Source organism: Zingiber officinale, chromosome 10B (genome assembly GCF_018446385.1).
Source record: "Zingiber officinale cultivar Zhangliang chromosome 10B, Zo_v1.1, whole genome shotgun sequence".
Classification (NCBI taxonomy): Eukaryota; Viridiplantae; Streptophyta; class Magnoliopsida; order Zingiberales; family Zingiberaceae; genus Zingiber; species Zingiber officinale.
Window position 1 is genome coordinate 92305191 of NC_056005.1, and position 22496 is coordinate 92327686.

Consider the following 22496-nt stretch of genomic DNA (forward strand, 5'->3'; position numbering starts at 1 on the left):
TCTAAAATATCAATTAAGTTTTGAATTATTTTTATAATTTGAAGGAATAAAGTTGAACATGCCAAATTTTTCAAATTTTATATTTGTTTTTTTAAATCTTCATTTTCTATTTTTCGTTTGTCGAAATCTTACCATCCACAAGATGTTACTAGAGTTTCTTTTAAATTATCATTTTCTTTTAATAATTTTTTATTCTTAATTTCTAATTTATAGGAAGTTTTGGATAGGATTTCTATAAATTTGTACAACTTATTAGGAGCCAGAGACCGTACCTGACTTACCTTGTCAATCTCTTGATCCGATGCTCCCTTGTAGTGCAACTTTCTTCTGACGTTGCTCTCCCTTCATCGATGCTCTCGATGTTCATTGCGAAAGAGCTTGCTTTGTCTTATTCTTCTTCTTAGTTACTTGCCATCAGTGCAAGTCCGACATAGGCTTCGATTTTTTATTCTGGTAAAGTTTTATCCCATGTTGCTTTTAGGTTCTTGTGCCTTTTCTGGGTTGGTCTTTTGTCCTTGCTCTTGTCATTGTTCTTGTCCTTGTTCTTCAATTTTGGATAGTTATCTTTCATGTGCCATTCTTCATTGCAGTGATAGCATCTTACTTTTCTTTTCCTCATTTTACCCTGCACTTTACTAAACTTATTAGTTTTAAATAACTTTTTAAATTTCCTTACCATGAATGTTGTTTCGTCATCATTAAGGGATGTCTCAGAATCTGGTTCGTCCATTTTTGTCTTTAGGGCAATGTTCTTCTTCGTCTTCATTTCTAGCTCTGCATTTCTAGATTTGTGAATTTTAAATGTCGAAAATAACTCCTCTATATCACTTACCTCTAAGTCCCTAGAGATGAAATATGCATCTACTAGGGTTGACCATTCAGGAGTCCTAGGAAATGTGTTAAGCGCATACCTTAGTGAATCTCGGTTGGTTACCTTTTCTTTGATATTTATGAGTCCGGTGATGAGTTCCTTGATTCTTGAGTGGAGGTTTACGACGATTTCTCCTTCTTCTAACCGGACGTTGCAGATCTGGTTCCAAAGTAGGTCTCATCTCGTGAGTTTGGCTTCAGACGTACCTTCGTGTAGCTCCAAGAACTTCTCCCAAAGTTCTTTTGTTGATTCATAAGTGTCGATTCTGTTAACTTCTTGCGGAGGTTGCACGCTTAATAGATGAAATTCGACTCGTCCATTTGCTACGAAGTTTGTTTGCTCCTTCTTAGTCCATTGATATTCTTTTTTGTCATTCGATGCTACAAAACCATACTTCAAAATTAGTAATAAATCAAAGTCTGTTTTGAAGAATACCTTTATCTTTCTTTTCCAAATCGTGAACTCCCCCTCTAATTTAGGCGAGTAGATGCTCGGTCCGACCATCTCTTGTGTTTCTGTAGGCGGTTAGTTCTCCTGAAGCGACCTCGCTCTGATACCACTTGTTGGTCTCTTGCGGTCGACAAGAGGGGGGTGAATTGCCCTACATAAAAAAAACAAATAAAACACTTTCCTAAAAACTTATAGCTTTATTAAAACAAACACATGTAAGAAAAAGAAATAAGAAGTAAATTAACTAAAGATAGAGGCACGGAAGAAATTACTTGGTTTGTAATAAGAGGATTACTAATACAAGACAATTAAAACTCACTATCAAAATCTCCTTTAGACAGAGAAACTTCTTATAGCGTTGACAGCTCACACAGTAGTAGAACAGACAAAATCAGGATTGTATTTATAGCACTGATCCGGACACCTGGAAGGAATCCGGATGCCTAGAGGTGGATAAAATTTTATCCACGACTCAACAAATCGCGATAGCTCGGTAAAAGATAACTTTTCTAGTTTGGGCGCCCGAACCGAGCTAAACTAGCCCTCGACTAGGGCATGCACCCGGGGCACCCTGGCTGCCTCGGGTGATCCGGGCGCTCGGAGTCCACGCACCCAGAGTCCGAGTGCCCGGAGTAGAGTCAACTTCCAGTTGACATTCTGTCTAGGTCTTTCGCTCCAGTTCCGCTCGCCTGAGTAATTTCTGCCATCCGGAATAGGCCTCACCCGAACCCATTTTCCGGCCTTCTTGAGTAACCTTCCGTTCCGGCTTCTTGTCCCTCGGAACGTCGTGCGCTTTCTTCTCGTCTGCTAGTGTACTCTTCCAGAGCACCTCGTCCTTCGGATACACTGAGCCCGTCGGCTCTCTCCCGTGCTATCCTTCTCGCTAGCTATGTCTTTTGCTCGACTTTCTATGCTTCTAAGTTCCTGCACGCTTAGACACAAGGCATCAAAAGATAACAGGACCTAACTTGACTTGGTTGATCACATCAAAACTACCATGGGGTACTTACACAAATCCTATGGAATTATTACATCGAAAATTAGATCCCTGCTCTTATATTTCAATCTATCACCCTAACTCGATTATGCCTGTGGAGCTTGCCACTTAGAATATAATAACAATATCACATGTAAATACTAATTGTGCCACTCCATGAGGGCAATCACTTAGCATATATTTGTGCAAAAGGTCATATACTAAATCCAGCCGCCCCACACGGCCGCCCCCATATCTATATGTAGGAAGGTAAATCAAGAAATCGAGCAGATCACCATATGGGAGGGTATTTTCATCAGCTTCGTCAGAAATCGACCCTTATCCATTTCTGCAAATCTGTCATGTAATGACCAACTCGATTATGCCTTCAGACAAGTTAGTAAGGCTACGTTTAGTAGGAGGTAATCTACCTTTTAATATAATCAAGATTACATTCCAATATTGATTACTTTATTTGGTACCGTCTTAAAGTTGTAATGTAATATAATTGGATTACAAAAGGTAATAAAATATTTGAATCTTGATTAGAAGGCCAACACAATATAATCCAATTTCATTATGAGGTCATTGTTTAACTAAAATTTAAATGTCAAATATACCCTAGTCCATTTTCAACATCAACCGGTCATCAACGTCGCTTCCACCGCCGCCGCTAGTCGTCGACCATCCGCCGTTGTCAGCCGCCGCTAGTCTTGCCAACCGCCACCTCCGACACAGTTGACAGCTGCCTCCCGGCACTGTCAGCCATTGCCTCCGGCCATCGGCCACCTCTGCCTCCGGCCACTAGTTGCCTCCACCTCTGCCTCCGGCCACCGACCGCCGACGTCGCTGCCACCATCGTCAGTCATCGACACCGCCGCCGATGCCAGTCGTTGCCGCCACCGATCATCGACATCGCAAGATATTTTTGTTATTTTATAATAATACGAATTACATTCCTTATAAAAAAATATTATATACCAAATAAAAAAATATAATCATCTTTATAATCAAATATTACATATATTACATTACAAAATTTATTACATTACAAATTTGATTATATTACCAAACGTAATATAAAGGAGTAACTTAAAATATAGACAGTGATGAAATTATCACCTGGGCAGCTCTTCCAAATGTCCTCTACTGTTCAGAGAGGAGATAACTTATAAGAGTTTTTCAATAACAATGGCACATGTAAAAAGGAATTGAAATAACTAACGAAATATGTCATATCTATTTGGAATTGATTCTGGCTTTTATATATATATATATATATATATATATATAATCCATCGTTTCAATATGTTTACATAATTAATTAATCAAGTCAGATAATATTATTATGAATATGAGATGACCATTCTAATCCAATAACTTTTTTTTTCCATCAATTGAATAAATTAAAAAAATAATTAAAAAATGACGCCGGTCATTTCAATGACTCTACATAATAAAAAAAATAATTAATCAATAGACAATGAAAATATGAGATGACGAATTTAATCCCACATATTTTTCCCATCGATGGAGTAAATTAGATAAATATGCATAAAAAAAATATTCCTCATCGTCAACATTCTCGGAGCCATTCAATAATACGACTAGAGAATAACTTAGAAAAAGTCACTTAAAATATAGAGGCGTATGGGAGTGGTCCTAGACAATAACTTAGATTCTGTAATTAAAAATAAAATCATTGTCTCATTAAAAGAAAAAGAGTAATAAAAAAGGACTATTTCCTTAGACTTTCAAATATTGCCAAAAAATATTAAATCCAATTAAAATTAAATACTGCCGACTGGACTCAAAACGCATTGTCCCCACTTTTGAACCACACAAACCCGGCAGCCGCAGGCCACATGAAGCGGGCCCCAGCTGGGTAAGGTTGGTGCACGCGGAAGCTAAGGGCACCGGCAAATCCTACGCGCCGAGCTGTACGTCGACTCGACGCATCGGATTGGTGTGGGGTCCGCAGGCTGGCGTTCGCATAGGAAAGGAACCGCGTAGGTTTTGGCCGTCGAGGGTGGGAAGAAGGGAAGACAACGCAACGCCGTGCACAGTAATTACGAACCACGCGGCGGCTTTCCTCCTCGTCCTCCTCCTTCGTTTGTCTCCTCCTTCGTTTAAAGAGAAGAGAATCGCCACCGCCTTTCCTCCTCCTCTCTTCTCGATTCGATCAATCCTGTCTGTTCTTATCGGCGATTTTAATCTTTGTGGTGTTGTGGGCGCATTGATGGAGGTTTGCCTTGAGGGGTGAAGCCGTGAATCTTTGCCCTTTGCTCCTAGTTTCTGAATCCGTGCAGAGAGAGCACTTTTCTCGTTCTTCTCGGTGTTTATTGTCCTAACACTTCGATTCGGGGCCTGATTCTCTCGGTCTGGAGGTTGCAATTTTAGTTTTGATTGATTGAATTAGGTAAAGACTGGTTTTTGGGAGGAAAAAATGGAGAATAACTGGCGGAAGCGATCCAATTTGCAGTCTTTCCTCAGTCGCACAACGCCGGCGGTTCCTGTTTACACCCTACCGAAGGTAAATGCTCTGCCTCTCTTCTTCAATCTCCTTAATCCGATACCTTCTACTGTAAAAATTCGAACTATTTCAACGATATCTTTGATAACTTCTATGAAAAGGTTTGCTTTACCTCTTTCTATTGACCGCATTGGTACCTTGACTCAACTGATGTGTTGTTGAATATCTTGCAAAGTGGGGTTGAGAACGAATGATTAGAGAATAAAAATTAAGTTGTATGAAGTTTCTCTTGTTTTTTTTTTTTTGTTATGATATTTGACTTATAATTTTGATATAATTATTCACTGAATTCTGAAGGAAATCTTATTTATAGACATTTGTTTTCCTCCATTTGAAGGATCAAAAGATGAAGACTGATAGACATGTGTGGATGTCAAACTTTTGTTCAGTTGCGAATTTATTTTCCCCATACTTGAAGCCATCTATTTTATTTATTATATAATTTTTCGCTGAATTGTTTATGGCACCATGTTTCAATTTATAGGCATTTATATTCCTCCATTTGGAGGATCAAAAGATGCATAGACGTGTGGATGTCGATTTTATGCAATGGACAAAATGTTATGCTTGCTTTTTCTTGTCAACCTCTTCAACCAACAAGTGTATTAATGTATTGTGCCATAATGTGCTGATATCTTTTTTGTCATGGCACATTACATGGCTAGGAAGTTAGCATAACCTACTTTTGTTTGGAAATGTCCAAAAGTGGCCTAATAGATAATCTCTTTGGCACAGTGTTTCTGAAACTCATTGATCAAGGCGATGAATCTTCCTCGATCTTGAATTGGGTTTACCAAGTTGTTTTTGCTTAAATTATCTCCAACTAGTCTAATATTTAGCTTCTATTTTCCTTAATATATTTAATATAAAACCTTTCTAGCTTTTGTTGCCTTGGTAGCCATTTTGTATCCATCAGAGTGACTTCTTTTAGGTTTCTAACATCAAGCTCTAATAGGTACAGATGAGTTCGCGGGATTTATACTGGCAGCCTATCCTGCAAAGCAAGGTTGAGTATTTCAATCTTGTAAACCTCTGGGATCAGTACAGCGAGTGGAGCGCATATGGCCTTGGAGTACCGATCATTCTCGATAATTGTGATAGCGTAGTACAGTACTATGTTCCTTACCTCTCTGCCATCCAAATTTACACCAGCAAATCACATTCTCTTACAAGGTGGTTGCGCCCACCCTAATGTTTGTCGATGTTACTTCAAGTGATTTCTTTTTAGGAAATAATAAATAAAGCTTCAATTTTTGCCTTGTACAGGAGCTTGTTGGATGATAGCGATAGGGAATTATTCAGTGATGACAGTGAGAGCGAGAAGTTGTCTAGATCATCTGATGCCGTATCAGATGACTCTTTCATCGACCAAGAGGTTTCATGGCCGACAAGAAACCTCTTGGGGCAATTGTACTTGCAGTATATAGAATATGGTTCTCCTTATGGGAGGATACCCCTCATCGACAAGGTACAAATGTTTTTTGCTAGGTCTATTGGATTTTCATGACTGATTCCAACAGTCAAAAAATATGCAAAGTAGGTTATTTTGTGCCTCATTATAATTTCTATATTCATAATAATTATCCTCAATTATTGTTAAAAGGTAAGCGAACTAGCACATATGTATCCTGGTTTGACATCACTCAGAAGTGTGGACATCTCACCAGCTAGCTGGATGTCGGTTGCTTGGTATGGCCACACCTCTATTTCATGTAGTTGTTGTGAAACTAAGTTGCTAAAATGTTTCTTGTGAATCCATGAAAGATGGAACAATACCTTTGAATTTTGTATTTATTATTTCTGATCAATTATTCCTTATTAGGTACCCAATCTACCACATTCCATCTTGTAGGAATGCAAAGGACCTGTCCGCATGCTTCTTAACTTATCATACTATCTCTGCATCGTTCCAAGGTATGCACCTCATTATCTTCATGACATGATTCTCTCCTGTTGGCTATATCGAAGTTGTTCGAATGTCACTCTACTTACATAACTTAGTATTTTTGAAAACGTATGAATTTCTGCAGAGAATAGTGCACCCGAGCAAATAACCGAGAACTATAGCTCTACAAATGTAAGCAATGTGAGGGAGAATAAGGAAGGAAGTAACTGCATCTCACTTGCTCCCTTTGGTCTTGCCACATACAAGTTGCAGGGTAGCCTGTGGATGAACCCCGAAACCACTGACATCCAACGGATGAGCTTCCTGTACAGTGCTGCATATTCTTGGCTGAAGCAGCTTGGAGTCGAACATCATGACTTTGACTTCTTCACCACTCACTAAATGAAAGTCATGTTCTTCCCCGCTAAGAGTAAGAGGTTTCAATGACATTTCTAACTGCTTTCGACAGGCGTAAGGTGAGTAGCTGGTTTCCATCAACTTCAACTTCAACTTCGAGTGGTTCTTGGCATTCTAACTATTAGACTGAATCTAATTATGTCGGGATGGTGGTTATGATGTTTCAATTTGCTCGTGGGAAAGCGACTATGAGTAGCATGTCTGTTTCGATATACTGATGTATAATGAGTTGTCTATTTTTAGTGTATCTTTACTCTAACTTCCTATAATGTCTCTCGATCACTTATTCTATCATTTGGTATCATTCGATAGGGACCGAATGGGCTAGCCCCGAGAGTTGAAACCTAGTGCTATGCTACTATGGTTGTACATCAGTAATGGTATCGCGAGAGCCAACCTTTTGTTTTGAGTCAGTCTACTGCCTAAACTCAAGTTCGATCCTGATTCCATTTGGTCCTAGTGATATGGTTTCTGAAATGGCTGTACTAAGTTGAATAGGTGAATCTATAAGTTCCTGTACAAATCTCTACATATCCTCATGAATCCAATTTTCTTTGTTTCTATCAAGTTTTAGGGTTTGTTTATCATTATAGTCTCTTGAAGGCCCTCCACTCCTAGACTAACTTTAAGCTTTGACATTAGAGTTTGACCATGTTGGAGTTATTCTCAAAGGCTGTATATTTGATTTGAATGGCTCTGAGTCAAAGGCTGCTTAAGAGGTCAACCCTGCGTTCCAATGGTTGACCAGGTCGACCTTGTGTTCCAAGGGTCAACCATGTGCTCTTAGTTGCTAACCTCATTCTCCATAAAATTTAAGAAAAATATTAAATGCATAAAAATTCTTTGGATGAATTAACTTTCTTCAAATTCTCAACATTTATTGTAGATCTAGATTTATATTTGAACTTGATGTCACTTCCATTTTTTTTAAATATTAAAATAGCATTTTTTTTTTCTATTCATCTAAAAATACTCTTATTTCAATATTTTTTAGTAATTTTAATCAAAATTATTATTATTATTATATATATATATATATATATATATATATATATATATATATATATATATATATATATAATATTATTTTTCAACTTAATAAAAACTATTTTATTTTGATCAAAATTATTCAAACTTAATTTTACTTCAATACTATTTTAGCAATTTTATCAAAATGATTATATTATAAGGAAAATTTTACATGCAGCCCCTAAGCACAAATTTACATATAGTCAGTCAATTGGTAAAAATTTTTGTTTCCACTCCCTATTCAAATATAATGGATATCAATTTATCTAGTTGTCTCATATTTTGTAAGTATAAAAAGTTTAAAAATGAGTATAATTTCTTTTAAATTCAAGACAATTATCTTTAAATAGTGTTCAATTGGATGAAAAATATATTAGATTTTCTTTAAATAGTACTGAATTTAGGAGGAATTATTTTAAGCGAAAAAAAATCTACTCAATTTTTTACTCCCTAACCAAACATAATGGATATTAATTTACCTAATTACCTCTTATATTTTTTTTAGGTATAAAAAATCTAAAAATGAGTATAATTTTTTTAAAATTCAGCGCATTAAACTACAATCTAGTATATTTTTTTATCAAATTAAGCAAGATTCTTTTCCACCTCAATTGGATGAAAAATATATTAGATTCTTTTTAAATAGTACTAATTCTCCTTAAATAGTGTTAAATTTAAAATGAATTATATTAAGCGATAAAAAAATCATGCTCAATTTGATAGAAAATATATTTGATTCTAATTTAAAGTGTAGAATTGAAGAAAAATTATATTCATGTTGAATTTTTTATATTAAAAAAATATAAGGGACAATTAGATAATAATATTTACATGAAAAAATTGAAATAAATAAAACTTTACATAAAACAAAGTTTTTTAAAGATGGGACTACATTTAAGGATTTTTTTTTTTAATTTACCGTTATAATTACTATTTATTATTGTAGTAGTTATAGTTAAAATTGATATAATATATTAAAAAAATAAATGAATTATTATTTTAATATTTGAAATTAAAATATTTAAAATAATAATAATAAAGGACGTTGTTTTAATTTTTGCCCTAAAATAATAATATGAAATTTTATTATGTTGCCTTTTAAAATTGAATGGCTAGGTAAAGATTTCTCTTAGGAGATTATAAAGAATAAAAAAATGGAATATTTAAATTATAGGGGTTAAAATAAGTTGTTGCAGTATGTAATTCTAATATCAGCCACGTGGCTGTCTCCAACAGACTCCAAGTTATTTCGGTGGCGTCGATCGCCCGCCGTCTCCCTTCCACACGCCTATTTCTTCAATTTCTCCTTCCTTCTCCCAATCCCCTGCTCGATCTCCATCTCCATGGCTTCCTCCGCCGCTGCCGTTGCCTCCTCCTCCTCCTCCCTCCTCTTCTCGCCTCTCTCCTCTCTCCGAAGTCCTTCCCTCTCCAATCACTCTCCCTCGTCGCATCTGCGCCTGGGCTTCCGCCGGATTCGCCTCCTCCCCAATTTAAGAACCCTAATCCCAGGTCGGAACGTCCGATTCCATCCCGTCCGTGCCGTGCAGACCGATCCCATGCCCACTCGCACCTCCAAAGACGGCGGCGACAACGAGGATGACGATGCCATCCAGCGCTTCCTCAATCGGGACTACTCCCAGTGGGGCTTCGTCACCGACATCGAATCCGTATCCATCCCCAAGGGGCTCGACGAGAACACCGTCCGCCTCATCTCCGCCAAGAAGGGCGAGCCCGATTGGATGCTCCAGTTCCGCCTCCGCGCCTTCCGCCGCTTCCAGTCCATGCGCGAACCGCAGTGGTCCGACAACCTGTATCCCCCCATCGACTTCCAGTCGATCTGCTACTATTCTGAGCCTAAGAAGAAGCCCAAGCTTGGTAGCATTGATGAGGTCGATCCCAAACTCCTCGAGACCTTCGACCGCCTCGGTATCCCGCTCAACGAGCAGAAACGCCTTGCCAACGTCGCTGTTGATGCAGTAATTGACTCCGTTTCTATTGCGACCACTCACCGAGAGAAACTAGCTGAGAAAGGCGTTATCTTTTGCTCCATCTCCGAGGCCATCCGGGAATATCCGGATCTTGTTCGGCGGTACCTGGGAGAAGTCGTCCCTCCTGGTGATAACTACTATGCTGCTCTCAACTCTGCTGTCTTCAGCGATGGTTCATTCTGCTATATTCCAAAGGATACCGTGTGCCCCATGGAAATCTCGACCTACTTCCGTATCAACGACCAGGAGACGGGACAGTTTGAGAGGACACTGATCGTTGCTGATGAACGGAGCACTGTGTCCTACCTGGAAGGCTGTACAGCTCCTATGTATGATAAGAATCAACTCCATGCTGCAGTGGTGGAACTCTACTGCCATGAGGGTGCTGATATTAAGTATTCGACAGTGCAGAACTGGTATGCTGGGGATGAGAAAGGCAAAGGTGGAATCTACAATTTTGTCACAAAGAGAGGGCTTTGTCAAGGTAAAGGGTCAAAGATTTCGTGGACACAGGTGGAAACTGGTTCTGCAATAACATGGAAGTACCCAAGTGTTATTCTGAGGGGGGATGATTCAGTGGGAGAGTTTTACTCTGTAGCACTGACGAAAAATCTTCAGCAAGCTGACACTGGAACAAAGATGATTCATCAGGGAAAGAATACGAGGAGCAGGATCGTCTCCAAAGGCATATCTGCCGGAAAGTCGAGGAATTGTTACCGAGGGCTTGTTAAGGTTCAACCTGATGCTGATAATGCGCGGAACTTCTCACAATGTGATTCTATGCTTATTGGTGACACTGCCGGTGCAAATACATACCCATACATTGAGGTAAGCTGCTCATTATGCTACATGACATTATTATACCATTATAGAACTTATCAATGGTGAGTATTTTGCCCTGTTCTAACTTCCAACTTTCTTGGGTTGATATATCCGACTTAGCAGTTTACCCATTGATATCAAAATGGCTAGAAATGAACTATGTTACTCGGGCTTGTATAGGATATTTAACATGGGTATGGATTCAGACATGTCATGTATTTTTTTTTTTTTTTTGAAATATGGACACAGGGGAGTTGTCAAACACCAAATAAATAACATAGGGAGGGGTGTTGAAATGTTCAATAACCTATTGGCTTACTATTATTATGTTCAAATATTTCATGATCACAAATCTCAGAGTCCTCTCCCCTATGAGTTAAGTCCCTCGCACCTGCTCACTTTTGTCTGTGCACTAATCTGGTGATGGCTTCCCCTGCTTGCTTGCCATCTACTCCCAACTCCGGGTGACTTTTTTCCTATGCTCCTATGCTCTTCTCCTTCCTTTTTTCTTCCTCCACAACTTTCTTAATTTCCTTCTAAGGAGATTATGTTTGATGATCAGACTTGTATATCCTATTTGTGTTCATGTTGTGTCATGTCAAAATGGGAGGGAAATGATAATCTCAAAGCGACAAAGGGGACCCCTAAATGTAAAGCATAAGTGAGAAATAGTTGACTATTATTGATACATGAATCACTTGTTTTCTATCAAGCAATCCAAATATATGTTTATGAAATATAATGAATGATTTGAAGATGGAAAGTAAGGATCAACTTATCCAAAAATAAAATTAGAGAAAGAAATAGTAGAACAACGTGTTCATATGAACAAGTTATTTCGCGGAATAGCTCAATGAAACTAGGTGTTTCATAACATTATAGGTTTTACTATAAAATTTGAATTTATGTCACCATTTTTAAGTTACAAAATCAATGGGTGACTCACTAATAAGAAGTTAGCTGTGTTTTCTTGCAATTTGGATTAATGATTATGAATTATTATATTTTATATTTTATTGTGATTTTCTATTTTTATGGTTGCAATGTGAAATATGATATGTTGTTTTTATGTGTAGTGCTTACTTATTAATTACAACTTATTTATGTGTAATTATAAACCTATTTTGATTGATTAAAGATATAGTTATTATATATATGTATGTGTGTCCTCATTCTTTTTTTCTTCTCTTTCCTATTTTAATATTATTTTAAAGTCAACCATCTATGCCCCTGCTTAGGTGCTCGTCGATAGCCTAAGTGCTATGCAATGGACCGGTCGCCGAATGTTGAACTGCCTTTCTTTTAAACCTTGATCAAATAGTGTACTTATCTTGAGCATAATATGCTTGTTTTCTGATGATGGGTCAAACATATGGTTTGATCATGATGATATATAGTTTGTTTTCTGTTGATCAAGCTTATGGTTTGATTGTGATGATATATCTTGTTTTCTGTTCTTGCACCCACCTTTTCTGTTGCCCAAACAAGGCCCTTTTCTCAGCTTTCATATTCTAGTAGTGATTTTATCTTTGATGATATTTTCAGAATAGTATGGATTGTAGCAATCCTGTCCTCTTTGGCTACATAACCAAAAACTAAAAGTCCGACTAGATATGCTACACAACCAAAAAAATCTTAGTTCATTTCGCCTGACTCCTGTTATAAGTTAGAACATTCCATCCATGAGGTTATCATGCATAATGCTTTAATGAGCTTTATCATAGGATTTCAAAGTTTTGAGATTCTAAAGATATAACATCATATAACTTGTCAGTTTGGATTAGTTATTCCACTCGAGGTGTTCTTGCTGAGACTTCTTTCTACTGTCTATTGTTCTCATTATTCTTCGCAATTAGCTGCTTTAGGAAGTTTCTAAAACTGCCGCTACGCCTAATTGGTATTTACGCATGATGCTGTTTATCATTGCGCTTGCAGCTTCTACACATTTATTGGTCAGTAAAGACAATATAATTAGCTGAAAATGCTGAATTGTCGTTATTATGTGAACAGCTCGACATATGTTTAACCAAAAATGAGGCTAGTTAGATACTTGGAAATCCAAATGTGTATATATATAAAGTTTATTTTGTTCATTCAAGATATAACACTATCCTTTGTAAAGCTAATTTTCAGTTTCAGCAGCATTAGTCTGGTATTTCTTGATTGTGTGACAGCCAACACATGCAGCATAAACAACTTCAAATTTTCGTCAATTTTCGAACTAATTGCTGTATGGCTATGTGAATGTCCATGAACCAGGTAAAGAATCCTTCGGCGAGAGTCGAGCATGAAGCAAGCACTTCTAAGATCGGCGAAGATCAGCTCTTCTACTTCCAGCAGAGGGGGATCGATCATGAAAGGGCTGTTGCTGCTATGATTAGTGGATTCTGCAGGGATGTGTTCGATAAGCTCCCGCTGGAGTTCGCCTCCGAAGTCGATGCGCTGATGAACTTGACACTTGAGGGTTCTGTTGGGTGAATACCCTTCCTGCTCGTCCTACGGAAACAGAACTCACACATGCTGTTCATAACTTTAGAAAGCCATCTTCCTCTGCGTCTGATTATCATGTGCAGATCGTATGCCCTCTATGTTTTATCAGTATCGATGAGGGGGGATGCTTCCTAAAGGGTAGTATGTTTACAGGTGAATCATAATGTCGATTAGGAAGAGTTTATCGGTTGTCAGTAATAAAAGTTGCTATATATATACTTATTTTATTATCTATCTTTTGTGCTACCAAGTAAACAAAGGAGTTAGCTTCTTGTTTTCAAGGAGCTCCATGTTCATGAAATATTGTAGCTTCGTGTGACATCTTGTGGGTGTAGATTTATGTGATTCATGAACGAGAACAACGGAATAAAGATGTAAATGCATAAATTAATTGTCTTGTTAAATGTAGAAGGTTGAATAACATCTTCTATATAACCATAACAATAAACCTCCATGCCTCTAAGATATAACTGAATTGGTTATGCTGATTTATAAAATTGAGTATTGGGGAATTATGCTCCCATATAATGACTAGTTTCGATTTTTTGATTACTACCTCCCAATGGTATATAGGACAGTCATGAGAGACCGCCAGGAAGATGGATTTCAACTTTTGCAAAATAATAATAAACCTTCGCAATAGTTTTGTTAAAACCTTAAAATTAAAAGGTTGAATAATTAGCCTTTCAAGTTAATTATTATAGTAAAAAAAATTGATTATGCTCCCCTCAAATATCTTTCACAGTCCCAAATGGTAAAGGGATGAGAGGAGTTTTTTTTTCCAAAAGCAAATGCTTGTCGGGATTGATCCATGTCTCATTATAACAAATATATTATCCTCTAGTCAACTTAATATCTCATAGGGACGCCTTTCAAGTTAATTATGCTCTTTAATATTCTTATTTTATTTTATTTTTATAAAGATAACAGTAATGGTGCTCTTTAATTACTTTACTTGTAATTAGCCTTCATAACAATATTGATTCTAACAAAAAAAATGGAAATTTTAGGAGGCATTTTAAAAATATTGGAAACCCCTAGGAGCATATTGAAAATTACCACAACTCCCTTGACGAGCAAAGGTCGGTCGGCGACAGCAAATATGATCGGCTCAGCTTGTGGACTTCTCAATCCATAAAATATAATAATGAAAATTTACTAAACCGTCTAGTCAAATTTTAATATCCAAAAAACGTACTTAACTGTCATATTTATCAAAATAAGTAGTTGTTTTCTATTATGCTCCTTTATCAGCAATCAACTGCTATGTAGACAATCAAGTGCAGTAGTCAATTTTTAAACTCATGGTACTAGAGTAATTGACTGTTGATAACTCATTAGTCGACTGCTAAATTTTCAATGCTCCTATAGTCCTATTATATGACAGAATCATTAGATAGCTCTCAAAATATCACATTTTCGACAAAATAAAATCTAATTTTGAATCTTTAAATTACTATATATTTATACCATATTTTCGACATTTTACCATGGGTATCAGGCCATGTTCCATCATAATTGCTAAGCAAGACATCATTTAAGCCATCCTAATTCATTTCAGCAAGTAGAAAGCATCCGTGATATATTAGGATTTCATAAATAGCCCTCAGGATAAGCATTTCATCCAGGTTGCTTTGAAACAAATTAAGTTTGTTTGGTGATAAAACAAAGACCTGTTCGAAGGATTAGGGCTCCATCGAGTGGGACTTCTCGCTCGAGACTGGATAAGCTCCATCCCACAACTCCCACAATTCATACCTTCTCCAAGAAAGGAAAATAACTGGTCCTAAGGTGGATGGCACCTGCAGTGATGCAACTCATGAGAAGAGAATGTCGAAAGACTTTATATGTTGTGAAGCATTTGGCTCGTAATGGATGTTGATGAAGGTTGGTAATTCTACATTAGGAAACTCACCAGATAAAGAAGCGCCGGTTGAGGTGATTGTGTCAAGATTCCAGCAGACAATGCGGTAACCAAACCGATTGCATATCCGGAGAACGCCCACCAAAAATATTTGCTCTCTTTTGAAGACAATGCTTTAGGGGGAATAGAGATATCTCTGCTCTTTCTATGATCGAAACAGAGCACCAAAGCCAGAAGCATACCAGGAATAGCCTATCAAAACAAAGACACATTGTATCATCATCAGTTGACATGGTTCAGTAGATCAATTTTAACATGTCATGGAATGGCACATTATGATGTGAAGATATCAATTTAACTTCACTAGTTTAGAAAAACATGAATAAATTCCAAGAAAAATGTAAAGAACAGTTTATTGAAATACTAAAACCGTCTGATGTGTCCGAACCAGCTTCATTGACTCATCGATACGAATCAAACTAACTAATCCAATCAGTCTATTAGAATAATAGAATGTGAAAATAGTAAATTTACAATAGATAAGGAAAAATTATTCTTGGAATAGAGTAAGAAATAATATTCCTCATTCCCTATAATTTAAAACTACTATTCCATAAGAATAGGAATACATATTTCATAGTCATTTTTGCTACCACACATAGGGTATACAGGGAATTCATAGTTAACGCACCATTCGCCTATGAGGAACGAAGTGAATCGGGATTACCAAGGCTTTCAGTGAAGGAAGAAAAACTTGCTCCTACGAGATTAAGGATCTCTAGTCTACAAACACAATGGCGTCCAAGTTAAGTGGCCAAATTGCAGCTAACGATCGTAACAGACATGGAGCTACTCAAGCAAGCATGACAAGATGAGAAGGTGGCTTGAAGGTGGAAATCCAATGAGGCTTTTCACATTGAGAAAACAAGTGAAGATGTTCTCAACACAGGCGAATGACACAGTCAACAAACTGGCTTGAATCTCAGATACAGAGAAATATTAGATTGAAAATTGGATTGCATTATTTATGTCTCATTTTCATACAAAAATAAATATATATCAACTAATCAAACATGATTTATAGTTATTCATATCGACCTGAAGAAAATAAAACTGAACTGATGGTTTGGTTTGGTCTCTTTCATTACAGTTCCCTTTGCTGATCAGTTTAGGTCAGTTAATAGATCCAAACAACCATTCTAATGAGCAGTTTTCTGCACGCTAAATCGTTAAAACCTAATTTGATGTTAAACGACCTCAATTCTATCAACCATTGGAATTAAACAGCACAAGTATCTAACATTCTCAAGTTCTTTCTGTTTGCAATTCAGATGCTAAATGTCAGAGATCGCAAGCTTCAAGGCATAAGCTATAGTATGTTACTAGATCACAAACACCAGATCCTGATTTGGATGGAATATGATTGTCAACTGAGAAAGACAAATGGTAGAGTTGACTGATATTACAGACAACAAATCCAATAATTTAAAGGAAACTAGGATATCTAACAAAGGTTAAAAGAAGTAAGAACAATTGCCAACTTGTGAGTATTAAAACATACCATGTCTCCTAATCCCAGCATCATGTATTCCCCTCCACCACTGCTAGTGATTACTTGCCGACCCATCAAATTTCTTGGGAAAACAAGCTTTACAGGAAGCTCTAGTTTTTTTGTAATCAGCTGCAATCCTGGAAGGCTCAAGCTGGTCGCCACCTTGTGAATTGGGTTAGAGGCCTTTTGTGTCGCAACTGAGACCATAACATTCGCACCAAAGAACCTCTCAGAGAAGAAAACCCAGAAAATATCATACAAAAATAAGCACACAAGAAGCAGTGCACAGATTTTAATATTTGGTAACCGCACATGACTGACAAAGGCAATACATATGCAGATCCCCAAAATATTGTTCAGAATCCAATGCCCTGTGACTAGCCAAGTCGCCACGAGCATTATGCAAAAGAAGAGCAACACCCCTTGGCCGCGTGCAAATGTCTTGGAACAGCATCTAGAAACCAGAGGATCCGTTAACCCAAATCGCGACCTGAGGTAGATCATGTAAGGCGAGAGGCAGAAGTAGAGAGCAGATGCCGATGCAACAGCAGCGAAGGCAGTGATAATTTGGGATACTGACGAGAAAAGATAGAACATTAACAACAAGCTGCAAGAGCTAGCAAGAGGTATCATAAGAGCTTGAGATCGGTCCAACGTAATCGATGCCTCTGAGAAATCCAGGTTCCTTTCCATCTCCTTCCCATGATCCAGGGCTCTGAAAGCCGATGCAAAGGTAACAAAAATCGCAGTCGCGATGAGAGTAACCGATGCTGGTTCAAGTAAGTAAGCAAGCTTCCACAGCGACTCCATTTCACATTCTAAGATAGATGAATCCACCTCAATCGCATATTTGCATAGACCTATCCTTCAAAGTTCTTGGTTTCTCTGCAGCAATCACAAATGGACAGATCTTGCTTCAGTAAGTTAAGACGATCAGATTGAATTTGAAAAGCCAGTCCGTAAGTGCCAGGAACTATATTAGAATCAAAGATATGTGAAGAAAAACGCAAAAGCAATCAAATAAACGGGAAAAAAAGGGGGAATTCAAGATGCATGTACCAGTAGATCAACTGAAAGCTAGATCCGCCGCCACCTCCGCGTCGCCAACAAGACGATTTTAGGTGCGAGGAGACGATTAGAGTTTCGGATTAGGGCTGGGGAAGGGAGTTAGGGCACGATCGCCCTCACGAACTGTTCCGGTGGCCAATCGCTGAAATGGATTGACTTGCGTTTGCTTTTGTCTTTGTTACCGTCTCCTTCCTCGGCATTAAAGCGACGAATAATGACTCCCATTTTAATAGTCCTCTCAAATTTATTAAAAAAAAATATTTTAAAAATTATATATATATTTATATTTAAAATAAAGAAATATAAAACCTATAATAAATTTAAAAATATTAAGTATCATATTTTATAGATGAAAAAAACAAATTGTGTTTTTTGAAAAGAAAATTAAAAATATAATGTTTGTAAATGATCAAAATTTTAATTTATAGTTTATTTTTAAAAAATAATTTAATGATAAATTTATGCCATTTTAATCTTTATTATTTTTAAACAAAATTACTTTTTATAATAATTGATTAAAATTTATAATTATAACTTTTTCTCTTTATTTTTTTTAAAACATAACTTAAATCCTGTGTTAAATTGATCAAAGCAACTTTGCCAATAGAATATTTTCATAGGACAAAATCGATCATCTCCAAAATTAATCGGTTCAAAAAATTAAATACCTAAATTATCCAAAAAAATAAAATAAAATAAAACCTAGCGCAATGCAATGTATGCCGAATCAGCTCGTGCAAGAAGCTTTTTTACCTAGCATATGCGACCATCCTGCTTTTAGATTTCTTTGAACCTTGAAGAATAGGTTCTAGTAGATCAACCAAAGTGTAACCCAAAGATGCATAGACTTTCCTTGCATGGGAAGGTTGTTGTAGCCACAAAGCCTCAATCTTAGAGTATAAATGAGATGCATATTGAACTTCTCCATGGCATAGCTATTCATATTCAAAGAATGAAATTCTCATCATCAGGACACTCAAAGAGTTCCATATGGCATGCTAAACAATCCAAAATTGTCAATATCTCATTAAACTGATTGTCTGAACCATCTGTTTTAAACTTATAGACCTTGCCCCCAATTTCAATCCAGGCATATGCGGTGCTCGCTCTCAACCCCCTCTCCTTCATCAACTTTCGAACTTTTGCTGAATGATTCCAATACCCTGCACTTGCATAAAGATTTGCTAACTGAAGATAAGTTGCGGCACATTGTGGTTCTAGCGAAAGCCTATTTTCAGCAGCATGGATACCTATCCAGACATTTCTATGAACCCTACATGATGACAGCAATGAACCCCATATAACAGCATTCGGACGCATAGGCATTTTCTTGATGACATCCAATGCTTCTTCCAACAACCCTGCACGGCCAAGAAGATCAACAATGCATGAGTAGTGATCTAATTCTGGACTTACCCCATGTTTAAGCATTAGGTCAAAGCAAAGTTGTCCTTTCTCCATGAGTCCTGCATGCCGACATGAGGAAAGAACGCATAAATAAGAAATAGCATCAGGTGTTGCATTCTGTGCATACATCTGATTCAGCAAATCTATGGCTGTATCAGCAAGCCCGTGTTGTGAGAATCCTGAAAGCATGGAGTTCCATGAGATTTGATCTCTGAATTGCATATTCTCAAAGACAAAATGAGATTCATTGATGCTACCACATTTAGCATACATCGAGATCAATGCATTAGAAACATGAGTATAAGAACCAAAACCCATTTTAAGTTCTAAAGAGTGAACACTCCTTCCAAACCCAAGATATGCAGTAGTGGTGCATGAACTCAAGATGCATAGAAATGTGATGTCATTTGGTTCTATCATTGCTTGTCTCATTGAAGAAAATAGTTGCAAACATGTCTCGACCTCCTGGTACTGTGCATAACCTGCAATTATAGCAGTCCAAGTTACAATATTTCTGACAGGCATCATTTGAAAAATATAATAAGCATCTTGCAACTGCCCAAGCTTGGAATATAGGCTGATCAATGAGCTCCCTGTGGTCAAAGAAATCTCACAACCATTTTTAATTGAGAGAGCATGAAGCTGGACTCCAGTGCCAAAAGCCCCAGAGGAAGCACAAGAACTAATGATGAAAGAAATGGTGGGAAAATCCAACTCTATCCCTCTATTGTGCAATTTGAAAAATGACAAAAGAGCATCTTCCTTTATTTTGTTATTTGTTCTAGTATATAACAAGGATTCTTTGTGACGACTCGTTTCAACTATATCTTTGACTTTATAGAACAAATTAGTTCTTGCACTCTTCTTAACAGATTTGAAGCAATTCTGTTGATCAAAATTGAGAAGATCATGCATGCAACCATTTATCAGTTGATGAAGGCCTGACTTACCTTGAACATCACTGGTTCTGGGGATAACTGAATCCAAAACTTTCAAAGCCTTGTCAACTCCCTTGTCTTTTACATTTCTATATCTACTAAGAGATGTAAAGGTGCTGAATTGTTCTAGAAGGTGATGTGCTATGGAAAAGGGTTTTATACAAATGAAAGAACGGTTGGAAGAAATATGCAACAACTGAATCCACATAACTAGTATTATCCATGTGATATTCCCTTTCCAAACGCATGTGACCTTTCTGTAACCATGAAGCAACTTTACCAGCTCCAGTTTGCCAATTAACTTCTGTAGATAAGCAAAATACTTTGGTGAGTAAGAAGAACAACTAGGGTAAATGGGTCAACAAAAAAAGTAGGATTAGTTAGAAAAGGCTAAAACTACTACTGACAGTTATTTATTAATTCTTCAAGTCATTGGTGATTGGGCAAACATATGATGAAATTTTGGTAGAGTTATAGCTTGATTTGTGAGAGAGTAATGCCCATAAAAACAATCTTCTAAAGAGTTGCAGGAGTGGTCAGAAGCTTCAATAGCAACTAGGATGTTGCATAAAGTGACTAATCTTCTCTGCCTTCAACTAAAGATAGTTCTTTTTGGATTGCACATGGAGCTCAAACAGTGAGGAAAACAGCTATCGCAATTATTTATGTATAGAAATCATTTGACTCAAATACTATTAGGAAGTTTCGATATCTCAGGCTGATTCAGCACAGTGCAACGCTTCAATTGAACTTTCGAGATGGACAAGAAATCAAGAATCAAGTATTATGAGCCACAATCATGATCAAAATTTCCTGTCAATCAACATGTCCATGCTCTATGAAACTTCTTCAAATTTGCTACCGAATTTTGAAAGAAGCCATCATATTTTTGCTACGGTCTCATTGAGGAATTTCATCAAGCAAGTGATATGCAAATCGACCATGGGTGAATTAGAAGACAAAGAGGAGCATACCTGAGGAAGTAGAGAAGGTAGGCTTCAGAACTTCGATCTGAGATCGGTACTTGCGTTGTCATCCACCCTGTTCTCTTCTTCAGCGCCTCAATATCGCAAATAGGGGGAAAAAAAGTCGGGTCGGTTTAGAGAGAGTCCACCCGAAATACAATTAGGGTTTAAAATTTCCATTCTTCTTCTCCTCGTGGATTAGCACTCCTGTAGACTGGGCCTTGTTGCCTCTTCCGTCGCCGCCGCCATATCCTCCTCCGACCTCATCCTCCACCTACACCTCGCTCCTGCCGCCGCCTCCATTGCTTCGGTCGACTGGACAAAACTCCACTGTCGGGTTTCGCGTCTGACGAATTTCAAATTATTCTTTTAATGGCAAATATCTTTACCGGCGATAACTGATAATACAAAATAAAAGGATAAAAATATAATATCCATCATTTATATTTTTGTCAGATGCCAATTTAAAATACTTTTATATTATACCATATAAAAATTAACATCCAGCCTTTATAACAGATAATAATTAACAACTAACTTTTACTATATATTATCAATTTAATCGACTAGTAATTAACTTTTATAATTAGAAAAATTAGATGTTATATATATATATATATATATATATATATATATATATATATATAAACTTTTATAATTAGAAAAATTAGATGTTATATATATATATATATATAGGATTGATATGCTGCGCGCCTGCACAGTGCGCGACTGTGCGCACGCAGCATATCAATCGACGTTTTTCTACTGCAGGATTGATAGTGTTTTTTAATTTTTTTTTATTAGTTTTTAAATTAAAAAATAATTAAAATTTTTTTTATGATTTTATTTCTAGGGTTCAAGTTTTGGTTGTAGTATTAAAGTTATATTTTTTTTTTAGATTTTACCTATAGGTTTAGGCTTTCCAATTAGGTTATAGTGTTTGGTTTAAAAAAAACATTAAAATAAAATTAATTTAAGTATTTATTGAGTATTGTAATATGTTAGATGTTAATTTTTACATGTTATAAAATCTTATTCTTAATTTTCACTAATTTTATATCATTTTAATTTTACTTATTTGATTAATAATCCAATTAAAAAAATATTTTAATAATGAAAATAAATGAGTAGAGATTCCGTAACATTTATTACATTTCAAATGAACATTATTTAATTACGATCAATTATGTAAAATAACATAAAGCTTCTACAACAACGTATAAAAGTTAATTACTAGCTTA

The 22496-nt window shown here is 36.7% G+C and overlaps 4 protein-coding genes across 9 annotated transcripts; 2 read left to right on the plus strand and 2 right to left on the minus strand.

The window, feature by feature from the left end:
• The first annotated feature begins 4335 nt into the window (after positions 1–4335).
• LOC122030238 lies at positions 4336–7401 on the plus strand. Of its 2 annotated transcripts, none has more exons than XM_042589411.1 (6): positions 4336–4830; positions 5786–6003; positions 6097–6298; positions 6434–6519; positions 6653–6744; positions 6861–7401. In XM_042589411.1, exons 1-6 carry the CDS (start codon positions 4744–4746, stop codon positions 7115–7117), a joined length of 942 nt encoding a protein of 313 aa, XP_042445345.1. In that variant the 5' UTR covers positions 4336–4743; the 3' UTR covers positions 7118–7401. The 2 variants fall into 2 exon arrangements, with proteins under 2 accessions (XP_042445345.1, XP_042445346.1); XM_042589412.1 differs by having other exon boundaries at positions 4337–4830; positions 5792–6003.
• A 2011-nt stretch (positions 7402–9412) lies between these two features.
• Positions 9413–13848, plus strand: LOC122029309 (UPF0051 protein slr0074-like). The gene is made up of 2 exons (XM_042588248.1): positions 9413–10977; positions 13231–13848. The coding sequence occupies exons 1-2, from the start codon at positions 9505–9507 to the stop codon at positions 13447–13449; spliced, it is 1692 nt and encodes a 563-aa protein (XP_042444182.1). The 5' UTR covers positions 9413–9504; the 3' UTR covers positions 13450–13848.
• A 1146-nt stretch (positions 13849–14994) lies between these two features.
• Positions 14995–18162, minus strand: LOC122030083 (signal peptide peptidase-like 1). Of its 2 annotated transcripts, none has more exons than XM_042589239.1 (4): positions 17937–18162; positions 16887–17850; positions 15377–15577; positions 14995–15263 (listed from the first exon to the last, which is right to left on the minus strand). In XM_042589239.1, exons 2-4 carry the CDS (start codon positions 17685–17687, stop codon positions 15147–15149), a joined length of 1119 nt encoding a protein of 372 aa, XP_042445173.1. In that variant the 5' UTR covers positions 17688–17850; positions 17937–18162; the 3' UTR covers positions 14995–15146. The 2 variants fall into 2 exon arrangements, with proteins under 2 accessions (XP_042445173.1, XP_042445172.1); XM_042589238.1 differs by having other exon boundaries at positions 16887–17762; positions 17937–18161.
• Positions 18163–18488: 326 nt separating this feature from the next.
• On the minus strand, positions 18489–21633 carry LOC122029992 (pentatricopeptide repeat-containing protein At2g37320-like). Of its 4 annotated transcripts, XM_042589140.1 has the most exons (4): positions 21265–21633; positions 19480–20594; positions 19196–19306; positions 18967–19108 (listed from the first exon to the last, which is right to left on the minus strand). In XM_042589140.1, exons 2-3 carry the CDS (start codon positions 20496–20498, stop codon positions 19219–19221), a joined length of 1107 nt encoding a protein of 368 aa, XP_042445074.1. In that variant the 5' UTR covers positions 20499–20594; positions 21265–21633; the 3' UTR covers positions 18967–19108; positions 19196–19218. The 4 variants fall into 4 exon arrangements, with proteins under 4 accessions (XP_042445071.1, XP_042445075.1, XP_042445073.1 ...); XM_042589141.1 differs by having other exon boundaries at positions 18495–19108; positions 19196–20594; XM_042589139.1 differs by having other exon boundaries at positions 18498–19834; positions 20303–20594.
• Positions 21634–22496: the final 863 nt, after the last annotated feature.

Excerpts from the sequence above, each read along its gene's own strand:
- LOC122030083 (XM_042589239.1), bottom strand. The coding sequence starts at position 17,687 with ATGGAGTCGCTGTGGAAGCTTGCTTACTTACTTGAACCAGCATCGGTT. Across the intron at positions 15,578-16,886 it reads TGCTGGGATTAGGAGACATG|GCTATTCCTGGTATGCTTCT; the intron begins GTATGTTTTAAT and ends TTGTTTTGATAG. Across the intron at positions 15,264-15,376 it reads AACCGGCGCTTCTTTATCTG|GTGCCATCCACCTTAGGACC; the intron begins GTGAGTTTCCTA and ends GCATCACTGCAG.
- LOC122030238 (XM_042589411.1), top strand. The coding sequence starts at position 4,744 with ATGGAGAATAACTGGCGGAAGCGATCCAATTTGCAGTCTTTCCTCAGT. Across the intron at positions 6,004-6,096 it reads AAATCACATTCTCTTACAAG|GAGCTTGTTGGATGATAGCG; the intron begins GTGGTTGCGCCC and ends TGCCTTGTACAG. Across the intron at positions 6,745-6,860 it reads TATCTCTGCATCGTTCCAAG|AGAATAGTGCACCCGAGCAA; the intron begins GTATGCACCTCA and ends GAATTTCTGCAG.
- LOC122029309 (XM_042588248.1), top strand. The coding sequence starts at position 9,505 with ATGGCTTCCTCCGCCGCTGCCGTTGCCTCCTCCTCCTCCTCCCTCCTC. Across the intron at positions 10,978-13,230 it reads ATACATACCCATACATTGAG|GTAAAGAATCCTTCGGCGAG; the intron begins GTAAGCTGCTCA and ends TCCATGAACCAG.
- LOC122029992 (XM_042589137.1), bottom strand. The coding sequence starts at position 20,498 with ATGTGGATTCAGTTGTTGCATATTTCTTCCAACCGTTCTTTCATTTGT.